Genomic DNA, 25,878 nt, shown 5'->3' on the forward strand with positions numbered 1-25,878 from the left:
TGCACAGTGTGTTCCCCAAATGGTCACATTATAAAAAGGAGGCTGTCAGTGATGCGTGTCAGGAGACTCTAATGCTGACCTGGATCCTGCTACTGATTGTATGTAACGATTTCCACAGAAATCTCTTGGTATTCTGCTAATCCCTCTGAATGTAGCCATCCCTTATCCACCCCGTAATAAAGACTCCAGAATGGTAAAAATGATATTCAACATAGGAGGACCATCATTAATTTACTCTAACTCTAATTTGAGCTTTATACCTCAGTCTGAAAGTAAGACTGTGAAAAAAAAAAGAAGAAAATATATCATGCCAAAAAGTGTTGAGTGGGGTAGTGGATAATTGGTGCTGAATTTTTGTAGCTGCTTTTGTCAGTTTTAAAAAACTGTAGTAACCAGTGAACAGTGGCCGTGGTTTATACTCATCCCCCAACACGTGCATGTCCAACCCTGTCCCTTTCTGTTGATGACCCAGCCTTAGATTTTATACTTCATTGACGTCATTGCTCTAGAACTCCTTAATATTGCTAACATTGCATGCAGGCAGGCTCAGTCATGTCCACCTCTTTGCGACCCCATGAACTGTAGCCCACCAGGCTTCTCTGTCCATAGAATTTTCTAGGCAAGAATATTGGAGGTGGGTTGCCATCTCCTACTCCAGGGGATCTTCCCAACCCAGGGACCCAGCGTGTGTCTCCTGCACTGGCAGCAGATTGTCTACCACTGTGCCACCTGGGAAGCCCTAATCTTGCTGATAGCAGCTATGAAAACTGATCTTGCATTTGCCCCAGTCCTCCTCCCTCCAGCAGTGGTAAATTGAGGTTTTGAACTCTAAGGCTATTTACTCACATCTTTGGGCCATTTTGAAGGGGTATTATAAACATGTTACAGTTCTCTAACCTCTAAAATATGAGCTCCTTGAAGGTGGAGAGTTTGGTCTGTTTTGTTTATTGCTATATTCCCAGCACCTGGAACAGTTTTTGCATACATAAAAAAGTGTCCAATAAATATTTGTTGAATGAATTTATTAATAGGTCTGTTGTTCGTGCTTATTAAAGTTATAAAAGGAATGTTGCCTTTATATCTAAGATGAGAATATTATTTTACTCTTCTACCTTTATTACCCATGTTTTTCAAAACTGTTTCTGTGGGTACCTTGTTAATAAAATAAAATAAGTGTATTTTAACTAAGTAGGCCAAAATAATCAGGAGTCAAGAACCCTGAAGGTTTTACTCATTTTTGCCAACAACTTGATTAATTAATTGTAAGCAGCCTTTACTTATTAATCCTCTGTTTCTCCCTGTTAAAGGTTAAGATAATAATGGTTGCAGCTATAAAATGATTCATAATAAAAGGAGTAACTATAGAGCAGTGGTGACAACTACCTGTGTAGTTAAACAATTAATATGTGAACCAGTTTTGTATGTTTTTTTTTTTAATACAGAGGATTTTGAGAACAACTACTTTGGAAACCACTAACTTAGATCAGGGATCAACAGACTTTCTCTGTAAAGGACCAGGTAGTAAAATTTGCAAGTCAGCAGACAAAACTGAGAATATCATGTAGGTACGTATATAACAAGAGAGAAAACAAATTTCCACAAAATTTTTATGGATGATATTCAATATGTAGTAATAATTGAGTACGTGCATGCTCACTCACTCAGTCATATCCAGTCTTTGCAACCCCATGTACTATAGCCTGCCATTCTCCTCTGTCCAGAGACTTTCTAGGCAAGAATACTGAAGCAGGTTGCCGTTTTCCTCCTCCAGGGGATCTTCCCGACCCAGGGATTGAACCCACATCTTCTGCATTGGCAGGTGGATTCTTTACCACTGTCCCACCTAGGAAGCCCATAACTGAGTACAATTTTATGTAATACAGATAATGTTAATGAAAATAATTCTTTTGGGTAAATAACGTTTCACTTAATTGGGATTCAACATTAGTATTCCAGGTTGGGAAGATCCCCTGGAGAAGGGCACAGCAACCCACTCCAGTGTTCTTGTCTGGACAGTATTCTTACATGGAATGTTACAGTCCGTGGGGTCACAAAGAGTCAGACAAGACTGAGTGACTAAGCACAGCACAGCACACATCATAATTAAATGTAAAATATCCTTATACGTAATGATATTTTATATATTTCATGATCTTTGAAAATAGCTTTTGACAGCAATAGGTACTGCCAAATGCTAACGTATCATTCCACAAGCATATAATTTTTAAAATCTTTATTGGGGTATAGCTGCTTTGCATTGTTCATATTAGTTTCTACTGTACAACAAAGTGAATCAGCTATACGTATACCTGTATCCCCTCTTTCTTTATTCCTTTCCCATTTACATCACCACAGAGCATTGAGTAGAGTTATAGATTCTCATTAGTTACCTATTCTACACACAGTATCAATAGTTTATATATGTCAATCCCAGTCTCCCAGTTCATCCCACCCAACCTTCCCCATTGGTATCCATACATTTATGCCCTACATCTGTGTTTTTATTTCTGCTTAAATAAGATCATTTATACCAATTTCTTCAGATTTCACTTATATGTATTAATATACAGTATTTGTTTTACACTTTCTGACATACTTCATCCTGTATGACAGTCTCTAGTTTATCCACATCTCTACAAATGACCCAGTTGTGTTCCTATTTATGCCTGAGTAATATTCCATTGGTAGCTCAGCTGGTACATTTCCTGGTAGCTCAGCCAGTAAAGAATCCACCTGCAATGCAGGAGAGCCCCGATTCGATCCCTGGGTTGGAAAGATCCCCTGGAAAATGAACAGGCTACCCATTCCAGGATTCATGGTCTTCCCTGGTGACTCAGACAGTAAAGAATCTACTGCACTGTGGGAGACCTGGGTTTGATCCCTGAGTTGGGAAGGTCCCCTGGAGAAGGGCATGGCAACCCACTCCAGTATTCTTGCCTGGAGAATCTCCATGGACAGAGGAGCCTGGTGGGCTACGGTCTTGGGGGTCACAAAGAGTCTGAGTGACTAAGCACTAAGCAATATCCCTTTGCACATATGTACCATATCTTCTTTATCCATTTCTCTCTTGGTGGACATTTAGGTTGCTTCCATGTCCTGGCTATTGTAAATAGTGCTGCAGTGAACATTGGGGTGCACGTGTCTTTTTGAATTATGGTTTTCTCCAGAGATATGCACAGTAGTGGAATTGCTGGGTCACGTGGTAGTTCTGTTTTTAGTGTTTTAAGGAACTTCCATACTATTCTGCATAGTGGCTGTATCAATTTACATTTCCACCAACATTGCAAGAGGCTTCCCTTTTCTCTATACCCTCTGCAGCATGTATTGTTTATAGATTTTGTGATGATAGCCATTCTAACCAGTGTGAGGTGACAGTTCTTTGTAGTTTTGATTTGCATTTCTCTAATAATTAGTGATGTTGAGCATCTTTTCATGTGTTTGTTGGCTATCTGTATGTCTTCTTTGGAGAAATGTCTATTTAGACCTTGTACCCATTTTTCGACTGGGTTGTTTTTTTTATATTGAGCTGAATGAGTTGCGTATATATTTTTGGAGATTAATCTTTTGTCGGTTTCTTCATTTGCAAATATTTTCTTCCATTCTAAGGGTTTCCTTTTTGTCTTGTTTATGGTTCCCTTTGCTGTGCAAATGCTTTTCAATATACCTTGGTCCCATGTGTTTATTTTTGTTTTTATTTTCGTTACTGTAGGAGGTGGGTCAAAAAAGGTTTTGCTGTAATTTATGTCGAAGGGTGTTCTGCCTGTTTTCCTCTAAGAGTTTTATAGTGTCTGGCCTTACATCAGGTCTTTAATCCATTTTATTTTTGTGTATGGTGTTAAGGAGTGTCTAATTTCATCCTTTTACATGTAACTCTCCAGTTTCCCCAGCACCACTTATTGAACAAGCTGTCTTTTATCCCTTGTGTATTCTGCCCTTCCTTGTCTCTTGTTACAGTCTTTATTTTAAAGTCTGTTTTATGTGACATGAGTATTGCTACTTCACCTTTGTTTTGATTTCCATTTGCATGGAATATCTTTTTCCATCCTCTAACTTCCAGCCTATATTTCTCCCTATATCTGAAGTGGGTCTTTTGTGAGCAGCGTATATATGGATTTTGTTTTGAATCCATTCAGCCTATGTTTATCTTTTCATCAAAGCATTGAATCCATTTACATTTAAAGTATTTATGTGTATATTCCTATTACCACTTTCTTAGTTGTTTTGAATTTGTTTGTGTAGGTTTTTTCCTTCTCTGTGCTTCCTGCCTAGAGAAGTTCTTTTAATATTTATTACAAAGCTGGTCTGGTGACAGTGAATTCTCTTAGCCTTTACTTGTCTGTAAATCTTTTGATTTCTCCATCGAATCTAAGCCTTCCTGGGTAGAATAATCTTGTAGGTTTTCCCTTCTATCACTTTAAATATATCCTATCTGGCCAGCAGAGTTTCTGTTAGGAAATCAGCTGATAATCTTATGGAGATTCCCCAGATGTTTTTTTTTAATTAATTTATTTTAATTGGAAGCTAATTACTTTATAATATTATAGTGGTTTTTGCCATACATTGACATGAATCAGCCATAGGTGTACATGTGTCCCCCATCCTGAACCCCCCTCCCACCTCCCTCCTCATCACATCCCTCAGGGTCATCCCAGTGCACCAGCCCTGAGCGCCCTGTCTCACGCATCAAACCTGAACTGGCGCTATGTTTCACATATGATAATATACATGTTTCAATGCTATTCTCTCAAATTATTCTACCCTCGCCTTGCTGCTTTTAATATCTTTTGTATTTAAATTTTTCAGTTTGATTAATATGTGTTTCAGCTTATTTCTCCTTGGGTTTATCTTACATGGAACTCTCTGTGCTTCCTGGACTTGACTATTTCCTTTCTCATGTTAGGGAAGTTTTTTACTATAATCTCTTCAAATGTTTCCTCAGACCTTTTCTCTTTCTATTCTTCTGGGACCCATATAATTCAAATGTTGTTGTGTTTAATATTGTCCCAGAGGTCTCTGAGATTGCGCTCAGTTCTTTTCATTCTTTTTTCTTTATTCTACTTTGCAGCAGTTATTTCCACCAGTTTCTTTCTAGCTCACTTATCCATTCTCTCAGTTATTCTGCTATTGATTCCTCCTAGTATATTTTTAATTTCAGTTATTGTGATGTTCATCATTGCTTGTTTGTTCTTTAGTGTTTCTAAGTCCTTGTTAAATATTTCTTGTATTTTCTCCATTCTATTTCCCAGATTTTGAATCATCTTTACTATCATTACTGTGAATTATTTTTCAGGTAATTGCCTATTTCCTTTTCACTTGTGGGTTTTTACCTTGCTCCTTCCTCTGTAACATATTTCTCTGTCTTCTGGTTGTTTAACTTACAGTGTTTGAGGTTTCCTTTTTACAGGCTACAGGGTCATAGTTCCTCTTGCTTCTGGTGTCTTCCCTAGTGGGAAAGGTTGGTTGTTCCAAGGGCTTGTGTAGGCTTCCTGCTGGGAAGGACTGGTGCCTGTGCTCTGGTGGGTAGTACTGAGTCTTTTCCCTCTAATGGGCAGAGTCACATCAGGTGGTGTGTTTGGGGATTTCTGTGAGCTTAATACAACTTTAGGCAGCCTGTCTGCTGATGGGTGGGGCTCTGTTCCTTTCTTGCTGCTTGTTTGGTATTAAGTGTCCAGCACTGGAGCATGTATGCAGTTGGGTAGAGCTAGGTCATGGTATCAAGAAAGATAGTTTATCCAAGGTTATTCAGCTAAGTAGCAGAGCCAGAATCTGAAATCAGCTCTGACTATAGAAACCATATTCTTTCCAAGATACCACATTGCTGATGGATGGTAATTCTATCAAGTAAGCTACATTCCCAGGATGCAGCACTGACCTAGCCAGTTGCCAGCTCCTGGAGCAAATGCTGTCTTAATCTATTTTGAGTTAATTTCTGTATATGGTATGGTCCAGCCATTTTTGCATGTTGCTGTCCAGTTTTCCCAACATGACTTACTGAAGAAACTGTCCTTTTCTCATTGTATGTTCTTGGCTCCTTTGTCATAAATTAATTGAGCATAAGTATGTACATCTATTTCTGGACTGTCTATTCTGTTCCATTGATCTGTATATCTGTTTTAATGCCAGTATCATTTTATTTTGATTACTAAAGCTCTATAATGTAGTGTGTATCACAGTAAACTGTGGAAAATTCTGAAAGAGAAGGGAATATCGGACCACTTGACCTGCCTCTTGAGAAACCTATATGCAGGTCAGGAAGCAACAGTTAGAACTGGACATGGGACAACAGACTGGTTCCAAATAGGAAAAGGAGGCTGTATATTGTCACCCTGCTTATTTAACTTATATGCAGAGTACATCATGAGGAATGCTGGGCTGGAGGAAGCACAAGCTAGAATCAAGATTGCCAGGAGAAATATCAATAACCTCAGATATGCAGATGACACCCACCCTTATGGCAGAAAGTGATGAAGAACTAAAGAGCCTCTTGATGAAAGTGAAAGCGGAGAGTGAAAAAGTTGGCTTAAAGCTCAACATTCAGAAAATGAAGATCATGGCATTCGGTCCCATCACTTCATGGGAAATAGATGGAGAAACAGTGGCAACTGTGACTGACTTTATTTTGGGGGACTCCAAAATCACTGCAGATGGTGATTGTAGCCATGAAATTAAAAGACACTTACTCCTTGGAAGGAAAGTTATGACCAACCTAGACAGCATGTTAAAAAGCAGAGACATTACTTTGTTAACAAAGGTCCATCTAGTCAAGACTGTGGTTTTTCCAGTGGTCATGTATGGATGTGAGAGTTGGACTATAAAGAAAGCTGAGCGCCGAAGAATTGATGCTTTTGAACTGTGGTGTTGGAGAAGACTCTTGAGAATCCCTTGGACTGCAAGGAGATCAGTCCTGGGTGTTCATTGGAAGGACTGATGTTGAAGCTGAAACTCCAATACTTTGGGCACCTCATGTGAAGAGCTGACTCATTTGAAAAGCCCCTGATGCTGGGAAAGATTGAGGGCAGGAGGAGAAGGGGATGACATAGGGTGAAATGGTTGGATGGCATCACTGACTCAATGGACATGGGTTTGGGTGGACTCCAGGAGGTGGTGATGGACAGGGAGGCCTGGAGTGTGGCAGTTCATGGCGTCGCAAAGAGTCAGACACGATTGAGTGACTGAACTGAACTGAACTGATAATGTAGTTTGAAGTTAGGAGCATGAAGCCTCCTTCTCAAGATTGATTTGTCTATTTTAGGGTCTTTTGTCATTCTATACAAATTTTAGAATTGTTCTATTACTTTGAAAACCACAATTGGAATGTTGATAGGGACTGCATTGAGTCTATAGTCTGCTTTGAATAGTATGGAGATTTTAGCAGTACTAACTCTGCCAATCCGTGAGCATGGAATATCTTTCCATTTATTTGTGTCTTCTTCCATTTTTTTTTTTCATCAGTGCCTTCTTAGTTTTCAGTGTACTGGTCTTTCACCTTCTTGATTAAATTTATTTTTAGGTAGTTTATTCTTCTTGGTGCAGTTATAAATGGGATTATTTTCTTAATATAACTTTCTGATAGCTTGTTATTAGTGTATAGAAACTCAGCAGATGTATGTTGGTCTTATATCCTGCAAATTGACTGAATTCATTTGTTAGTTCTAAAGGTTTTTGAGGGGAGTCTTTAAAGTTTTCTGTATATATTATTATTATATCATCTACAAATAGTGGCATTTTTACTCTTTTCTTTCCAGTTTGGGTATCTTTCATTTTTTTCCTGCCTACTTGATTTGGCTAGGCCTTCCAAGGCCTAGCCAAAGAAAAATGATGAGAATGGGCATCCTTGTCTTGTTTCTAATCTTAGAGGGAAAACTTTTGGGCTTTTGACCATTGAATATATTATCTGTCATATTAATATATGACCTTTGTTATGTTGGGATACATTTCCTCTATTCCCACTCTGTTGAGGATTTTAATCATATTAATAAATGGATGGATTTTTTTCAAGTGCTTTTTTTAATCTATTGATATGATCAAAGAAAAATCATATGATTTTTTTCCTCTGTTTTGTAAATACGGTATATCACATTGATTGATTAGTGGACTATGAATCATGCTTGTATACCTTTAATAAGTCCAACTTGATTATGGCATTGATTTTTTTAATATATTGTTGGATTCAATTTGATGATTTCTTTGAGAATTTTACCTATATGTTCATCAGAGATGTTGGCCTATAATTTTCTTTGCTTGTGGTTTCCTTGACTGGGGTATCAGAGTAATTATGGCCTTGGAAAATGAGTTTAGAAGTGTTCCCTCATTTCGTACCTTTTGGAAGACTTTGAGAGTATTGGTATTAATTCTTCTTTGAAGGTTTGATAGAATTCACCAGTGAAGCTGTCAAGTGCTGGACTTTTATTTGTAGGGAGTTTTTAAATTACTTATTCAGTATCTCTACCAATAATCAGCCTATTCAGACTTTCTGTTCATATTCAGCCTTGAAGTTTGCATGTTTCTAAGAATTTACCCATTTGTTCTAGGTTTTCCAATGTGTTGGCATGTAATTGTTCATAATAGTCTCTTAATGATCCTGTATATTTCTGTGGTGTCTGTTGCATCTCTTTCATTTCTGATTTTTTTTTTTTTTTTACTTTAGTTCTCTCTCTTTTGTTGAGTCTGGCTAAAGGTTTATCAACTTTGTTTATTTTTTCAAAGAACCCACTCTTATTTTCATTGATCTCTTCTAGTGTCTTTTAGTCTCTATTTCATTTACTGCTCCTCTTAGTTCTGAAGTGAGTCTCTCGTAGGTGGCATGTAGGTGGGTCTTGTTTTTTATTCCATCAATCCCTCTCTGTCTTTTGATCGAAGAATTTAGTCCATTTACTGTTAAAGTAATTGTTAATAGATATGTTATTGCCATTTCTATTGTTTCTGGCTGCTTTGCAGTTCCTCTGTTCATTTCTTCTACTGCTACCTTCCTTTGTGATTTAATGACTTTCAGATTTCTTTCTCTGTCATTATCTTTTGTGTATCTACTTTAGGTTTTTGCTTGATGGTTATCACAAGGTTTACACATAAGAACTTGTGTTTATAATAGTGTTTATGTTGATACCAATGTTTGAACACTTTGTAAAGCTCTACTTATTTATTCTCTACTCACCCAACATTTGGTTTTTTGATATCATATTTTATGTCTTTTTTTATCTTGTAAATTCCTTGCTTAAATATTGTAGCTAGAGTTATTTTTACTATTTTTGTCTTTTGACCTTTGTGTTAATAATTCATTCACTACCATTACCATATATTTGCCTTTACCAGTGAGATTTATGCTTTTATATATTCTGTTACTAATTAGCACCCTTTCTGTTCAGCTTAAAAAGATACCTTTGACGTCTCTTCTGAGAATGGTTTCGGTTTAGTGGTGATGAACTCCTTTATCTTTTGCTTGCTAGAAACCTCTATCTCCTTCAATTCTGAATGATAACTTTGGTAGGTGAAGTATTTTTGGTTAGAAATTTATATCTTTTAGCACTTGGAATATATTGTGCTATTTCCTTCCAATCTTTAAAATTTCTGCTAAAAAAATCTACTGATAGTCTTACAGGACTTCCTTGTACATAAAAAGTTGTTTTTCTCTTGCAGCTTTTAAGATCTCTCCTTGTCTTTAGTTTTTGACATTTTAGTATAAAATGTCAAAAGTATAAAATTTAGTATAAAAAACATATAAATTTTAGTATAAAATTAGTGTCTTGTTGTAGATCTCTGGGTTCATCTTATTTGGAACTGTCTGAGCTTCCTAGATTTGAATGTCTGTTTCATTCCACAGTTTAGGACAGTTTTCAGCCATTATTTTTTCAAATAAGTTTTCTTTCCCTTTTTATTTTTTTCTGAGACCTCTATAATGTGATAGTTAATGCACTTGATGTTGTCCCATAAGTCCTTTAAGCTGTCTTCACCATTTTGCATTCTTTTTTCTTTTTGCTGCTCTGATTGGGTGAGTTTCTCTGCCATGTCTCAAGTTCTCTGATCCTTTCTTCTGCTTCATCAAATCTGCTTTTGACCCCCACTGGTTATTTTTCAATTCAGTTGTTGTATTCTTCAGTTCTGTGACTTCTGTTTGGAACTTTCTTATATTTTCTGTCTTTAAGTTCTCACTGTGTTTATGCATTCTTCTCTCAAGTTTAGTGAGCATCTTTAGGATCATTTATTGAACTTTTTACCAGGTAAATTATTTATCTCCAGTTTATTAACTTTTCTTCTGATGTTTTATCTTGTTCCTTCATTTGGAACACATTTCTGTTTCTTCATTTTGCTTGATTCTGTCCTGGTTTCTATGCACTGGGTGAAAGAGCCACCTCTCTCACTTGAACTGTTGGCTTTATGTAAGAGATTAACCTTTTTCATTCAACCCTGTCCTAGCTCTTGGTTTTCTGTCAACTATTTGTAATTATCCAAGAAGCCTATCTTATATTTAATAGCTCTCAGTACTTGAGGAAGTGCCAAGATCAGTCAGTGTCCCAAAGGGGAGAGCTCAGTCAGCACCTTGATTCAGGCTGATTGGAAACTAAGTCCTCAGGCAGCAGCTTTTCAAGAATGCAGATATATGCAGTTCTATAGGACTGCAAAGATAAGCCCTGCTGGCCCCCAGAGCCAGGCTATCTGGAGGTGGTCCCTGGCAGCAGTCACAAAAATTGGGTCTCCAGTAGGTTTATAAGCTCCTTCTTGGGAGTTGCTAGTGAACTGTAGTCACACAGGAAGAAGTGCAAAGATGGTGTTCCTGGCTGCATCTTTGAGAGCACCTGCTCACCCTCTAGGTGTGTGCCAGACCTGTTGCTTATCCCCAGGGCTGAAGTTCCTAGACAGGCAAATAACCTCTTTTACAAAAAGAGTGGGAGTGTGTTCAGTCTGCTGTCTGTGTGATGCCCTGGAAATGGTAGTCTTCCAAGAACTGTCTCTATAATTGTTACAGTCCTGTGGGACCCAGGAATGCAAGCCCCCCTGACCAGTTGATCACAGGTCTTTCTCTGGGTGGCAGCTGTAAGAATCATGTCACCAAATGTAAAAACCAGAGCAACCGTGTTGTGTAGAACCTCCTCTCCAGAAGATAAAAGCACTCTGCAGTATAGCAGAAGAGCTAAAAAATGGTACCCACTGACTGACATGGGACAGATGGGGAGTACACAGATGGCATTCACTGGAAAAAAAAAGAAAAGAAAAGAGAAAGAAAAAGAGAAAGAGAAAACGGGTGAGAGGAGAAATAAAAAGATGATACCCAACATAAGGGCGGAGGGTGGGGAAGATGGTGCTCCTGACTTTAGCAAGGCAGAGAGAGAATAGGAAGATAGTATCCACCAGCCTCTGTCCAAGGGAGTATCCAAGCAGGTACCAGTGCTTTAAAATTAGTAAATGAATCTCTTTCATATGATGTCTGGATGCTTTGCAAATGGCTGCTTCTACTCTGGGCTCTGGGTTAGGTGAGCCTAGGCATAAACCCTTTAAGAACCCTTCCTTGTGTCCACAAAGCCCCATATGTCTCATGGACATGAACCTTGTTGGCCTGTGAGATGCTTTGGGGGTTTATCTCTCAGACACTGGATCTTAAAAGTTAGCGTGACCTATGTGAGGTATGAACCCTTCACTCCTTCTGGAGAAGCTCTGGGTTTTGAGTTCCCTCCAGACTGGGGGTTGTTTTATTGGGGGTGGAGTTTGTAATGAGATTGTGTTTCAGCCTTTTCTACCCACTAGGATGTGGTTTCTCTCTCATTTGCCCAATGTAACAGGGTCTCTTTACCAGTATGTGGATTCTTTTCAGAAGAAGTTGTTCCATGTATAGTTTTAGATAAACTGTATCCATGGGAGGAGGTGAGTGCAAGAGCTTCCTACATATCCATCTTGCTAAAATTTCTTATTAAAAGTTTTTTGTTGTGGTTATTATTCTTTAATAATAAGTACAAACTTTCAAGAATTACAATTTTTAATATTCAGTTTGTTCATTTAAGCATGAAGAGACTCTAACTTGACTCTTGCTGGGATTGTTGAGGAAAGTTGTATGTTCATGAATTTTATTTGCTCTATATTTACATCATTGTAATATTTTTTATAACAATTGCATGTTTTTTCATCAGCCTTTGACCTTTAGAAAGTAAGAGCTAAGCATTAAAAGCTCTGCAAGAAAGTAAATTTTAATGAAATTTTTTTTCCTCTCAGTCCCAAAGGGAACATGAACTCTAAAATTGACTGTGGTATATAATAAAAGGCATGACTGCAGCTGAAAGCACTTATAATAAAATACAAGACTCAATTCTACTTTGTCCTCTGTCTATACTCATTGGATAGCTGAGTTTATAACTTTATGATAGAACATTCTTCCTAAGAAGTGTGTGAAACCAAAAAGATACAAGAAATCTAATAGTTTTCAAAATAGTGAAATGTGAGGAAACTAGATTGAGTATAACTACTCAACATATGTAAACATACATATTAAACAAACATTTGCACAGATTGACATTGCTGCCACAAAGGAACCCCTTTCTGGATTTAAGAATGGGTTCAGTTTCCTAAACTACTGATCAGTTAGTTCAGTCGTTCAGTCGTTCAGTTGTGTCTGACTCTCTGAAACCCCATGGACTGCAGCACACCAGGTTTCCTTCTCCGTCACCAATTCCCGGAACTTGCTCAAACTCATGTCCATCAAGTCAGTGATACCTCCAACCATCTCATTCTCTGTCATCCTTCTCCTCCTGCCTTCAGTCTTTCCCAGAATCAAGGTCTTTTCCAGTGAGTTGGCTCTTTGCATCAGGTGGCCAAAGTATTGGAGCTTTAGTTGCAGCATCAGTCCTCGCGATTGACTGGTTTGATCTTCTTGCAGTCCAAGGGACTCTCAAGAGTTTCTCTAATACCACAGTTCAAAAGCATCAATTCTTTGACACTTAACTTTCCTTATGGTCCCACTCTCACATCCATATGGACTTCTCTGGTGGCTCAGATGGTAAAGCGTCTGTCTACAATGGGAGACCTGGGTTTGATCCCTGGATTGGGAAGATCCGCTGGAGAAGGAAATGGCAATCCACTCCAGTGCTATTGTCTGGAAAATCCCATGGACAGAGGAGCCTGATAGGTTATAGTCCATGGGGCTGCAAAGAGTTGGACACGACTGAGCGACTTCACTTTCACTCACATCCATACATGACTACTGGAAAAACCATAGCTTTGACTAGATGGACCTTTGTCGGAAAAGTAATGTCTCTGCTTTTCAATATGCTGTCTAGGTTGGTCATAGCTTTTCTTCCAAGGAGCAAATGTCTTTTAAATTCATGGCTGCAATCACCATCTGCAGTGATTTTTGAGCCAAAGCAAATAAAGTCTGTCACTATTTCCATTGTTTCCCCATCTGTTTCCCATGAAGTGATGGAACCAGATGCCATGATCGTAGTTTTTTGAATGTTGAGTGTTAAGCCAGCTTTTTCTCTCCTCTTTCACTTTCATCAAGAGGCTCTATTGTTCCTCTTCACTTTCTGCCATAAGGGTGGTATCATCTACATATCTGAGGTTATTGATATATCTCCTGGCAATCTTGATTCCAGCTTGTGCTTCATCCAGCCGGGCATTTCGCATGATGTACTCTGCATAGAAGTTAAACAAACAGAGTGATAATACACAGCCTTGATGTACTCCTTTCCCAATTTTGAACCAGTCCATTGTTCCATGTCCAGTTCTAACTGTTGCTTCTTAACCTGCATACAGATTTCTCAGGAGGCAAGTCAGGTTGTCTGGTATTCCCATCTCTTGAAGAATTTTCCACAGTTTGTTGTGATCTACACAGTCAAAGGCTTTGGTGTAGTCAATAAAGCAGAAGTAGATGTTTTTCTGGAGTTCTCTTGCTTTTCCTGTGATCCAATGGATATTGGCAATTTGTTCTTCTGCCTTTTCATTCCAATCCCAAAGAAGGGCAATGCCAAAGAATGTTCGAACTACCACACAATTGCACTCATCTCACATGCTAGCATAGTAAGGCTCAAAATTCTCCAAGCCAGGCTTCAACTGTACGTGAACCATGAACTTCCAGATTTTCAAGCTGGATTTAGAAAACACAGAGGAAACTACTGATATTATGTATAAAATAGATAACTAATGAGAACATACTGTATAGCACAGGCAACTCTGCTTAATGCACTGTGGTGACCCAAATAGAAGGAAGTCCAGAAGGGAGGCGATGTATATGCACGTATATGTATGACTGATTCATTTTGCTGTATAGTAGAAACTGACAAGCAAGAATACTGGAGTGGGTAGCCATTCCCTTTTCCAGGGGATCTTCCCAACTCAGGGATCGAACCCAGGTCTCCTGCATTTCAGGCAGATTCTTTACCATCTGAGCCACCAGGGAAGCCCAGAAACTAACACAACATTGTAAAGTAACTATATGGCAATAGAAATTAAAAATAAACAAATAAAGGGCTTCCAGTTCAAGATGATGGAGTAAAAGGATATGTGCTCATCTCCTCCTGCAAGATGACCAAATTTGCAACCAGCTATTGGACAGCCATCAACAGGAGGACACTGAAACCCACCCCAAGAAAGATACCCCGTGTCCCAAGCCAAAGAGGAAGCCACAGTGAGATGGTAGGAGGAGCACAGTCATGATAAAATCAAATCCCATACCCACCAGGTGGGTGACCCACAAACCAGAGAACAATAATACCAAAGAAGTTCTCCCACTGTTGTGAAGGTTCTGAACCCCACACCAGGCTTCCCAACCTGGGTATCTGACAAAGGGGCTGGGAATCACCAGGGAACCTGACCTTGAAGGCCGGCAGAGCTTGATTATAGGACTTCCACAAGACTGGGGAAAACAGACTCTGGTCTTGGAAGGCACAAACAAAATCTTGTGTGCACCAAGACCCAGAGGAAAGGAGCTGTGAGCCCACAGGGAAGTAAACCAAAACTGCCTACTAGTGGTGGAGGGCCTCCTGTGGAGGCATGGGTTCGCAGAAGCTCACCACAGGGACCGGGGTTCTGGCAGCAGCAGGTCAGGAAGTTCCCTCTTGGCATAAACCCTCTTGGAATTCACCATTAACCCAACCATAGAGCCAAGAGACTCCAGGCCTGAGTCACCTCAGGTCAAACAGCTACCAACTACCTATGAGGGAGTGCAGCCCCACCCATCAGCAGATAATCGGATTAAAGCTATACTGAGAAAGTCCCTGCCCACCAGAGAAAGACCCAGTTTTTCCCATTGCCAATCCCTCCCACCAGGAAGCTTGCACAAGCCTCTTAGCCTCATCCATCAGAGGGCAGACAGAAGAAGCAAGAAGAACCACAATCTCACAGTGGCTAAAACAAAACCATATTACAGAGAGTTCATCACAATGAAAAAGCAGAAAGTTATGTCCCAGATGAAGGGACAAGATAGAACCCCAGAAAAACTTCCCTAACGTGAGAAAGGAAATAGTCAACCAAGTCCAGGAAGCACAGAAAATCCCAGACAGGATAAACCCAAGGAGGAACACACCAAGACACATAGTAATCAAACTGACAAAAATTAAAGACAAAATATTAAAAGCAACAGGGAAAGATGACAAATAACACACAAGGGACTTCCCATCAGTCTATCAGCTGATTTCTCAACAGAAAGTCTACAAGCCAGGAGGGAATGGCAGGATATGTCTAAAGTGGTGAAAGGAAGAACCTATAACCAAGAATACTCTACTCAGCAAGACTGTCCTTCAGATTTGATGGAGAAATCAAAAGCTTTCCAGCAATCAAAAGTTAAGAGAACTCAGCACCACCAAACCAGTTTTACAATAAATGCTAAAGGAAATTCTCTAGGCAGAAAATACAAGATGTTTAGAGCTCCCACTATTCAGTTTTTTCCTTTCTGGGATTTCCTCCTTATGGGAGTTCCCTTTATGTTGCTTGCCATTTTTCTCTTGTTGCTTTTAATATTTTATCTTTGTCTTCAATTTTTTTTAGCTATTATCTCTTCAGATATTTTCTCAGATCCTTTCTGTCTCTCTTCTCCTTTATAGTTGTTACTTGTGTGTTTGTTTTGAGGGCCAGAGGTGCACGCAGCAGAAAGATCCTAAAGGAACCTCAAAGAGCCATTTTTTAAAGTATCAAATTCTGTGTAAATCCGTCAATTTTCATGTTAAAGTTAGATACAGATGACATCAACAATGCTTTAGAACTATGATCTCACAAAATCATGTTTCGGTGTTGACCTTTCTTACTTTTGCCTATTTTGTTCACATTGCCTTTTATCGCCTAAATGTCTCTTCAGTTCAGTTAGTGTACAAGAATGACTTATTGAGTACTTATCAGATACAAGTTATGAAATTAGATCCTCCACCTATTGAAATCATGTTTGTTCAAAATTCACATCAAATGCAGAAGCCTCCAAGATCACTCTTGCGCTCGTAGTGTGTAGATGTGTGCGTGCTAAGTTGCTTCAGTCCATATCTGACTGTGTGCAACCCTAAAGACTGTAGCCTGCCAGGCTCCTCTGTCCATAGACTTTTCCAGGCAAGAATACTGGAGTGGGTTGCCATTTCCTCCTCCAGGGGATCTTCCCGACCTGGGATTGAACCTGCATCTTTTGTGTCTCCTGCATTGGCAGGCAGGTTCTTTTCCACTAGCACCACCTGGGTAGATAGATGTGATTTATTTTTTTTTTCCTGAATGTTTTTTTTGCTTCCTTCTCCTCTTATGACATTTTATTTATCAATATACTTGCTTTCCCTCCACCCACCTATCACCAGTCTTGTTCCACCCATTAGGTTGTAAACTTTACTGTGGCAAGGGCAAGTCTCACTCATGTTTGTATCCATCCATGCTGCCTTAAACATGCTTTTCAAAGTCGGGACTAAAAAGACACAGGATAGTCTTGCAGCTGGAAAAAAGTGGGGAAATGTGGAACATTGGCTTCCTGTCTCTGTTCTCAGCAGAGTAGAGCATCAGGTAATGATGCTCTGTTGTTTCTAGAGCACATCTTAGTAGAGACAGCTCTTCTTCCCCTAGTTGTTGTTCTTCCTTTTTGCTTCCCTTTTCCTCCTCCTCCTTCCCCTTCCCCTCTCCTCTCACCTTTTCTCCTTCTTCCTTCCTTATTCTCACTATTTAGTTGTGGCCTAGTTTAATCTTCGACTTTTTGTATGCTTAGTCTCAGCTTTAAAATGGGATATGTGCTGGTATGAAAATGTTTTACTTTAAGTTGTTACAGTTCACTAAGGGATCCCTTCTTTCACCTTTGAAGACTTAGTGCCAGAACTCAACTAAATAGACCAGTGATGTTTCCAAGAATAGGTAGGAGAATAATCCAAATGTTTGATTCTTCCTTGACTTAAAGAATATTGAGCCATAATGGACATACTATAAAATGAAAACTGTAGAAATAAGATTAAGTGAATTAAATTATTTTTCCTAATAATCTCACTTCTTCCTTAGATTCAGGTCAGAAGACATTTAAAAGGAGAAGATCTATCATAAACTGGGCCTTTTGGCGGGGTTCTAGCATTCACCTGGATAACTTGCCCGTGTCACCAACATCTCCGATCCCAGGACAGCTCTTCGGAGTTTCTCTGCCAGATATTTGTGAGAATGACAATCTGCCCAAAGCTGTCTTGGTAAGTCTCATTTTGGCCTATAGCACTAATAGGAAAGGAGGTTTGGGAAAAGAATGCTCTGGGAGGTAAATCTTTCCCTAAAAAATGGGAAATTTATAGATACCCATTGCTTTGGCTGAGAATCTTTATTATTCCTTCAAAGAAAAACAATCTGATTAGGCTACTGCAGAGTCATAAGGTAGACATAATAGGGAGAGATAATCTAGCCTACTGATTTCAGGCAAGAGCCCCACTAACCTGCTCAGATAAATTAGAACCTACACTGTAGACAGAGAAGCCACATTAGCCCTGACATTTTTCTCACAGCCTTTCTTGAACCCTGCATTGTTCAGAAAGTCTCCTTTAATCATTTTAGCAACACAGACTAAATCTTACAATTTTTAAACTTGTGTTTTATTTGTATTCCAAGTCTTTAAATATAAAGATATGTCCTCTGGTATTTAGTTATCTTTTGTATGTAGAAGAGATCAAATGAAAGCCACTGAGTATGTATTTTTCCAGGTAATATAGTAAATGGGTTGTGTTACAGAATATTTATTGAGTGTCCAGGACCCTTCAAGCAATATGCTAGATGCCTGGCCCTTTATTCCATGTTGTGCATCTATCTGTAAGCACCAGGTACTAATCTAGCCACTTTATTGCTTATCCTTCACAACAGATTTAGAAGGTAGTTATCATCATCATCGTTACTATCATTCCTACTCTACAAATTAAAGGGAAACCCCCGCCCAAGTTTACCGAAGGTCACACCATAAATATGTGTCATAGCTAGTTTCCAGATCCCATGGGTTGCTTGTCTCCAGCACCCATTCTCTTCCTGTATGGCAAGCAGAGGGCACACAACTAGAAAGAAAGAGAAATGAAAGACTGAATAGAATGGAATGGAATGGAGAAAGCTTCCTAAAGGAGATGATATTGGAGGCTAATTTTAAAAGAAGGAAATAGTGACTTCCCTGGTGGTTCAGTGATTAAGAATCCACCTTCCAATGCAGGGGACAAGGATTCAGTCCCTCGTCAGGAACTAAGATCCCACATGCCACAGGGCAACTAAGCCTGCGTACCACAATGAAGACTCAGCACAACTAAAAAACAAGAAAAACGTAATATTTGTTTAAAAAAAAGAAGAAGAAGGAAGTAAAGTATAAAGCCACATGAAAAGAAAGACAAGGAAGGGCACTTCCCTGGTGGATGAGTAGTTAAGAATCTGCCTTCCAGTACAGTGGGTTCTATCCCTGGGCAGGGAACCAACCAAAGATCCCACATGCCATGGGGCAGCTAAGCCCGTGTACCACAACGAAGAGCCTGCATGCAGCAACTAAGGCCTAACACAGCCAGAAACAAATACCCAAAAGAGAAAGAACAAGACAAGCAAGTGGAGAATGAATTTGGGAAGAGCATTTCATACTTGGGGAAAAGAATCCATGTTGGAGAGTAATGGGAGAATAGGTAGGGAGGAGAGAGACAAGTTAACAGGTACCTTGAAGTGACTGCTGGTTCACTGAAGAAAGTCTCATTAAAGCAAGTGTTTAAAATGTTTTAGATGTTAAATATAGCAAGCGTAAATAGGAGAAAGAAATTTAGAGATGCCGAAAAGGAAATAGAGTTTAATCCTCTAGCAGGCCTTCTAGCCCCAGGCCTTCAGGTCTTTCCCCTGGTACACCCCAGCCTCTGGCAGCTGGAGAGGGCAAGTACATGTTCCCTTTCTTGTTCTGCATGAAGTGCCATCTTGATTTTCTTTTTCTTTTGTTTCCCCATAGGATATGCTTTTCTTTCTTAATCAGAAAGGACCTCTCACAAAAGGAATCTTCAGACAGTCGGCCAATGTGAAATCCTGCAGAGAGCTGAAAGAAAAACTGAATTCCGGAGCTGAAGTACAACTAGACTGTGAATCTATTTTCGTAATAGCATCTGTCTTAAAGGTAGGAAAGTTTCTCCCTTCATCTACCCCACAGCATAGCTCTGGAGAAAGACAACTGATTTATCTCATTGTAACATTACTCCCATCTGCAGAAGACCATGATAGAAATAGAAGCTTAAAAGTGTTTAAAAAAAAAAACAAAAAACACTTCATACAGTCATGTGTGTGCTGTTATGTCTGACTCTTTGTTACCTCATCAACTGTAGCCCACTAGACTCCTCTTTGTCCACAGGATTCTCCAGGCAAGAGTACTGGAGTGGGTTGCCATTTTCTCCTCCAGTGGTCACAGAAACACTGGCATTTAAAAGCCACTTGTAATGATGTGGCATGTCAGATAGTCATTTTAAAATTTTTCATCCCATGTCACTCTCCCCACCTTCACTTCTGCTACCCCATGCAAAAAGAAAAAAAAATGAAATGAAAACAATTATAACACACAGTATATTTACCAAAATAAACATCCTGATTATGACTTTCTCACAGTCTCACTATCTTCCTAATAAAGGCAAATTTTTCAAAAATAAACTTTTATTAAACTTTGAAGCAGAGTTTTACCATAATAAACAAACATTTGCCTAATAATTGAAACATTGCTTACTGAGACTACTAAAAATTATATTCAGTTATACAATACCACCCCTCAATGCCTTTTAAAAGTAAAGGTGGAGTAGGAATGATTGCAACATCTAGTCCTTCTTTTATGAAACCCTGACCACATTTGGTACCCTTGATCCCATGTATATCTGGTATTTCACATAAGCTTCTTTGCTGCAAGCGTTTTTGCTACTGACATTTTGGACATATAACCATATAATAGCCTTATGGTAATTTTGCTAAAAAAAATAAAATAAGTGGTTGACAGTTTGTTTTGACATATACAATATAAAAATCATGACAGATGACAATGATTTGTCCCAAGAATTGGTTTCACATTTTGAAATATACTACACTGGAGTTGAAAGAAACCAAGGGCCTTGAAGACATAGCATGAACCCACATTTCTCATAGAACTCTGAAATGTTTATTAAGGACAAATGGCAATATGCCAAGAACAAAAAATAGTGTGCGGGGCTTTCACAAAAACTCAGGCACAAATATATATCCTAGTACCTAGTATTTGAAACTTGATGCCTCTCCTAAGAAATCTGAGCGAAAAATTTAAAAGTGCAGTGCTGAACAAGAGACAAATCAACAATCTATATATATATATACATATATATGTGTGTATGTATGTATATATATATATAATATTGTGAGTGAAAGATTTGGAAGACAAATGCTTTAGTATAACCCATGAAATAATATTGAATTAATAATAGGAATTGTGCAGTATTGCCATGAATCTATACACATTTTATTTTTTAACTTTTTATTTCGTATTGGAATATGGGAGATTAGCAATGTTGTGATAGTTTCAGGTGAACAGCAAGGGGACTCAGCCATTCATATACATGTGTCCATTCTCCCGCAAACTCCCCTCCCATCCAGGCTGCCACATAACATTGAGCAGAGTTCCCTGTGTTATACAGTTGGTCCTTGTTGGTTATTCATTTTAAATATAGCAATTACACACATTTTAAATGTGTTCAAGTGTTTTGTATTTCACAATAAAATCTTTAATTGTTATTCTAATGTTTTATTATGTCCTTCTTAATATCCCTCTTTTATTTTTTGTTATTTTATCTTTTATGGCAGAACTGCCTTACAGCCAGTTCATTATTTGGTTATTTGCTGCAGAAATGCTTGTGGCAAAAATGTCTATGGCAAATAAGCTTACTTATGACAAAAAAGCTAGATCCTCCCCTCTCCCCTCATCCCAACACCACCCCCCTCCACCTATGATTACTTAACTCACATCCATATTTGAGTTAATCTTATAAAACGTTTTCCTCCTCACATTCATAAAAATGCCTCACTTTTTTTGAAAATCTAGAGTCAAAACTAGCTTTTCGCAAAGCTTTTGACCTGAGCAATAGCTTCTGCAGATCAAAATCAGGCTCCCACCTCTGAGCAGGGTTGGAATGTCCCAGAGCCAGGGGTAGAGACAGTGCCCCAGCCCGCATCCCCAGGCCTGGAGCGTAAAACCAAATTAAGGAAAACATGATGAAGAAGACTCCTGCATGCCCCTCCTCCTGGTCAGTTGCTTACACACTCATGTTTTATGACTTAGTGAATAATCAGATGCCTCTTGATAAAAGGGCCTTGTCTGCTCTTAAACAACCCCACCATAGAGTTTCACAATAAAGTGTCACTCTAAAGAACTAGAGAGGGGCTTCCCTGGTGGCTCAGTGGTAAAGAATCCGCCTACCAGTGCAGGAGACAAAGGTCTGATCCCTGCTCCAGGAGGATCCCATATGCTGGGGAGCAACTAAGCCCATGCAGAACCATTAAGCCTGTGCTCCAAAGCGCGGGAGCTGCGGCCGCTGAAGCCTATGCACCTAAGAGCCTGTGCTCCACCGCTAGAGAAGCCACTGCAATGAGAACCCTACTTGCCACAGCTAGAGAAAAGCCTGTGCAGCAGTGAAGACCCAGCACAGCCTAAATGAATAAATAATTTTTTAAAAAAGAACTGGAAACATGTATACTATCATGTAAGAAACGAATCGCCAGTCTAGGTTTGATACAGGATACAGGATTCTTGGGGCTGGTGCCCTGGGATGACCCAGAGAGATGATATGGGGAGGGAGGCGGGAGGGGGGTTCAGGATTGGGAACTCATGTACACCCGTGGGAGATTCATGTCAATGTATGGCAGAACCAATACAGTATTGTAAAGTAAAATTTTTTAAAAATAAATAACAAATAAAATAAAATAGATAATCAACAAGGACCAACTGTATCTATAGCACAGGGAATGCTGCTGAATATTTAATCATAACCTAAGTGGGAAAAGAATTTGAAAATGAATAGATAAAAGTATATGTATAACTGAATCATTTTGTTGTACACATGAAGTAACAGCATTGTTAATCAGCTTTAAAAAATAAATAAAAAGAATCTTAAAAAAATAAAATAAAATTCTGGGATATACAAATTAATCTATAGTGACAGAAAGCAGATGAGTGGCTGCCTGAGCATGAGAAGGGAGATTATTTAAACTTTTGGGGGTGATTGTATGTTCATTACCTTGATTTGCTGTGATGGTTTCATAGGTATGTTGATAAAGTAAAACTTTTCAAATTGAAAAATAAAAAATAAAATGAAGACAAAAAAAAAAAGAACTGGAAAATTGGAGCTAGGGTCATCTAATTTATTTTACGTAGGGTTTGTGATTATCTTTCAGTCCTGGAGTACAATAAAGGTATGTATAGTGTGCTTAGCCAGATACATAGCAGGCATGCAAGTATATGCATGATAAAGTTTTCTTTGATTTTTGTCATAAAATTAGGCTTTCTCCCATCTTTTAAGAAGTTAAAGCCTATGTTTTAGAAAATTTTCCTTACTATGCTATTCATCACAGCACTACACTTCTTAAAATTTTGTTCTAAATTGTTGAGGCTGCTACGAAGAAGTATGATTCTAGAACAGTTAAACATATTTCACAGTGAAGAAATAGTACTTATAGAGAAACAGGCAAAAGACAAAAATTAATCCAAATGAAAAATCTGGTTATATGAGTTCTAACTAAAGTGTTATAATCATGTAGCTGTGTTTTACTCTCATTTCTTCCAAGTAGTTGCAAGAAAGGGATACTTTTTGCCAAAAGTTTCTGAGCTTTTGTTTTGTTTCTTATTTTTAAGACTATTAGAAGCAGTACTTAAATTTTCCTTTTATTTTTTACTTACACTGGTTTTGTTTAAATGTAACTATAACTGGAAGAAAATTCCTTGTGATACTGTATTTTTGATTCATCAGACCTCTGAGGAAAAGTGCATTTTTAATCCTGTAGGAATCTCATCTCAAATTAATTTGGGAGTTCTGCTTATGGCCTGGTTTCTGTTTTTGGAAGGGGAAAGACTTTTGGTTGAGTGCTAAGAGCTGGTGATTGTAATTCAGAACCAGCTTTCACATCCCTTCTCAGATCCAGTGGTGGTTGTTATTTCGTAACTTGTTATTCCAGCTGTGGAGAGTTCATTGAGATGTTACAAGTTATTATCTTTCAAGTGTAGGTTTTAAGATTTAATGATGTTTTTCTTCAAGACAGATCATAACTGTGTTTTCCACTGAGATTTTAAAAAAGAGGTATTGTCACTGCCCCATTTTGAAATAACAGATTTTTGCTCTTCTGAATCTGACTTTTAATGTAGGTGCAGCCACTAAAATTAGTCTGAAATTATGAAAATTTGATAGATTGACCCAGAAAAGAGGTAATTTTTATGATGACACATCTGAATCACAAATATCCATGGATATTACTACTAGAAAATAGAACAAAGACTTTGTATCAGTCATCTTCCTACTTGTTAACTACTCTAAAAAAAACTGTATGATAATAGGTGACATGACTTCAAAGAGGTTTTCAGAATTACTGTAGATATAGTTAATTGACCTTTCCTTGTCCTCCACTAATATTTGACCAGATGACAAATAGCCACAGTTCAGTAATGACCTCTACTGTGTTTGGGACTGGGGCTTCCCAGGTGGCTCAGTGGTCTGCCAACACAGGAGATACAGGTTCACTCTCTGGGTTGGAAAGATCCCTTGGAGAAGGAAATGACAACCCACTGCAGTATTCTTGCCTGGGAAATCCCAAGGACAGAGGAGCCTGGCAGGCTGTAGTCCATGGGGTCGCAAAGAGTCAAACATCACTGAGAGACTGAGGATGAGCACGCACGCATGCTTGTCTGGGAATGTGCTTGGCATTAAGGTGTATGAAGTAGAAGGTGAGGGTCTGATTCTGCCATGAAGAAGCTGAGAAGTAGAGAAGATGTTCACCTAGTTGGCTAACTGCAACACTTAGGAGTCACAGCTTCCATAATAGCAGTAAAAACATGACATATAAGTAACAAGTTGTGCATTCCCTTTTTAAGGTACAAAGGTAAAGTTGCTGATTTTATTTTCCAACAAGAATTAAAATTATTCAGTTGCAGGTTTTCACCTGTCTCCACATTGTAGGCAGGAACTTATAAGCAGATAGTCAAGCATGTCATGTTATGTTGTAGGCAGGAACTTGTAAGCAGATAGTCAACCAGTGCCAAAAGCAACAAAGAGATTGGCCTAGAACAAAAAGGAAACATAGAATTCTTTATTTTTAAACTTTGTATTAACATATGTCAAACTGGAAACTGTTGGGTGTCTCCTACTTGTGTCATAGTCTAGACTCATCACACCCAACCCCGCCAGCGGTCTCGGTATAAGAGTCTCGAAGACCAGAAAGGATACTGTACCAGAGGCATGTTATTTAATGTACATTATGTGTGGGGTGCTGCCTCATGCTTCCAGAGCCTAGCCACAGTCTGGAATGCTTTCTCCTCCTCATATATGAGAGCCCTTCTAGGGGGAACACAAGGAGCAGCTCTAAGCATCTCTGCATGAAATTATTCACCAATGCCACTGGAATATGAAGTTCTAATATGACAGGGACTTGGTTTTATTCGCTACTCTATCCCTACCACCTCAAACAGTACCTGGCACATATGCATAAATATTTGTTGAATGGTTGGATGACTGATTACTATATTATGAATCTCACAAATGTCTTCATACATTTCTTTTAACTAATGAAATAAAAAGGATTTAGGTTTGCCTAACCCCGCCATGTTATACTAGTTTACTGAAATGTACACAAACAGGAGATTTCAGCCTAAGCATGTTGTCCTTTATCTTTACCACTATAGTCCAGACTCCAGTTTCCCTCTGGTTTTTGTTAGAAAAATATCAAAGCATATGTTTCTATGGGTGCACATCATTGAGGGGTTGGCACCGAGCTCCATGTAGTCCAAAGAAGAGAGAACTTAACTGTACTTTTCAATAAAGTATCTTCTTTCTAATGTCTCTAATACATATTTAACCTGAGAATAACAAAGTAAAATATTTATTTTTCCCCTTTATATAAGGATTTTCTACGAAATATTCCAGGAAGTATTTTTTCATCAGATCTCTATGATCACTGGGTCTGTGTAATGGATCAAGGAAATGATGAAGAGAAAATAAATGCAGTTCAAAGGTAATTATTCTGATTTGGTCCTTTCTCAAAAATGATTTTTAAAAAGCTTATATTTTGTAAGCTTGTCTAGGAGGGTAGTGTGCTTGTGCTTGCTGTGTTTAGTCACTCAGCCGTGTCTGATTCTTTGCAACCCTTTGGACTGTAGCCTGCCAGGCACCTCTGTCCATGGGATTTCCCAAGCAAGAATACTGGAGTGGGTTGCCCTTTCCTCCTCCAGAGGATATTCCCGACCCAGAGATTGAACCC

General features: G+C 38.7%; 1 protein-coding gene across 3 annotated transcripts in view; it reads left to right on the forward strand.

Annotated features, from left to right (window-relative positions):
- ARHGAP20 (Rho GTPase activating protein 20) overlaps positions 1-25,878 on the forward strand; it is a 205,789-nt gene that overhangs the window by 167,613 nt on the left and 12,298 nt on the right. For all 3 annotated transcript variants that reach the window (XM_018059812.1, XM_018059811.1, XM_013969522.2), the window contains 3 exons: positions 17,431-17,609; positions 19,367-19,528; positions 25,523-25,632. In XM_018059812.1, coding sequence (XP_017915301.1) covers positions 17,431-17,609; positions 19,367-19,528; positions 25,523-25,632 — 451 coding nt within the window. The remainder of the gene's footprint in view (positions 1-17,430; positions 17,610-19,366; positions 19,529-25,522; positions 25,633-25,878) is intronic.

This window comes from Capra hircus, chromosome 15 (genome assembly GCF_001704415.2).
Source record: "Capra hircus breed San Clemente chromosome 15, ASM170441v1, whole genome shotgun sequence".
Taxonomy (NCBI): domain Eukaryota; kingdom Metazoa; phylum Chordata; class Mammalia; order Artiodactyla; family Bovidae; genus Capra; species Capra hircus.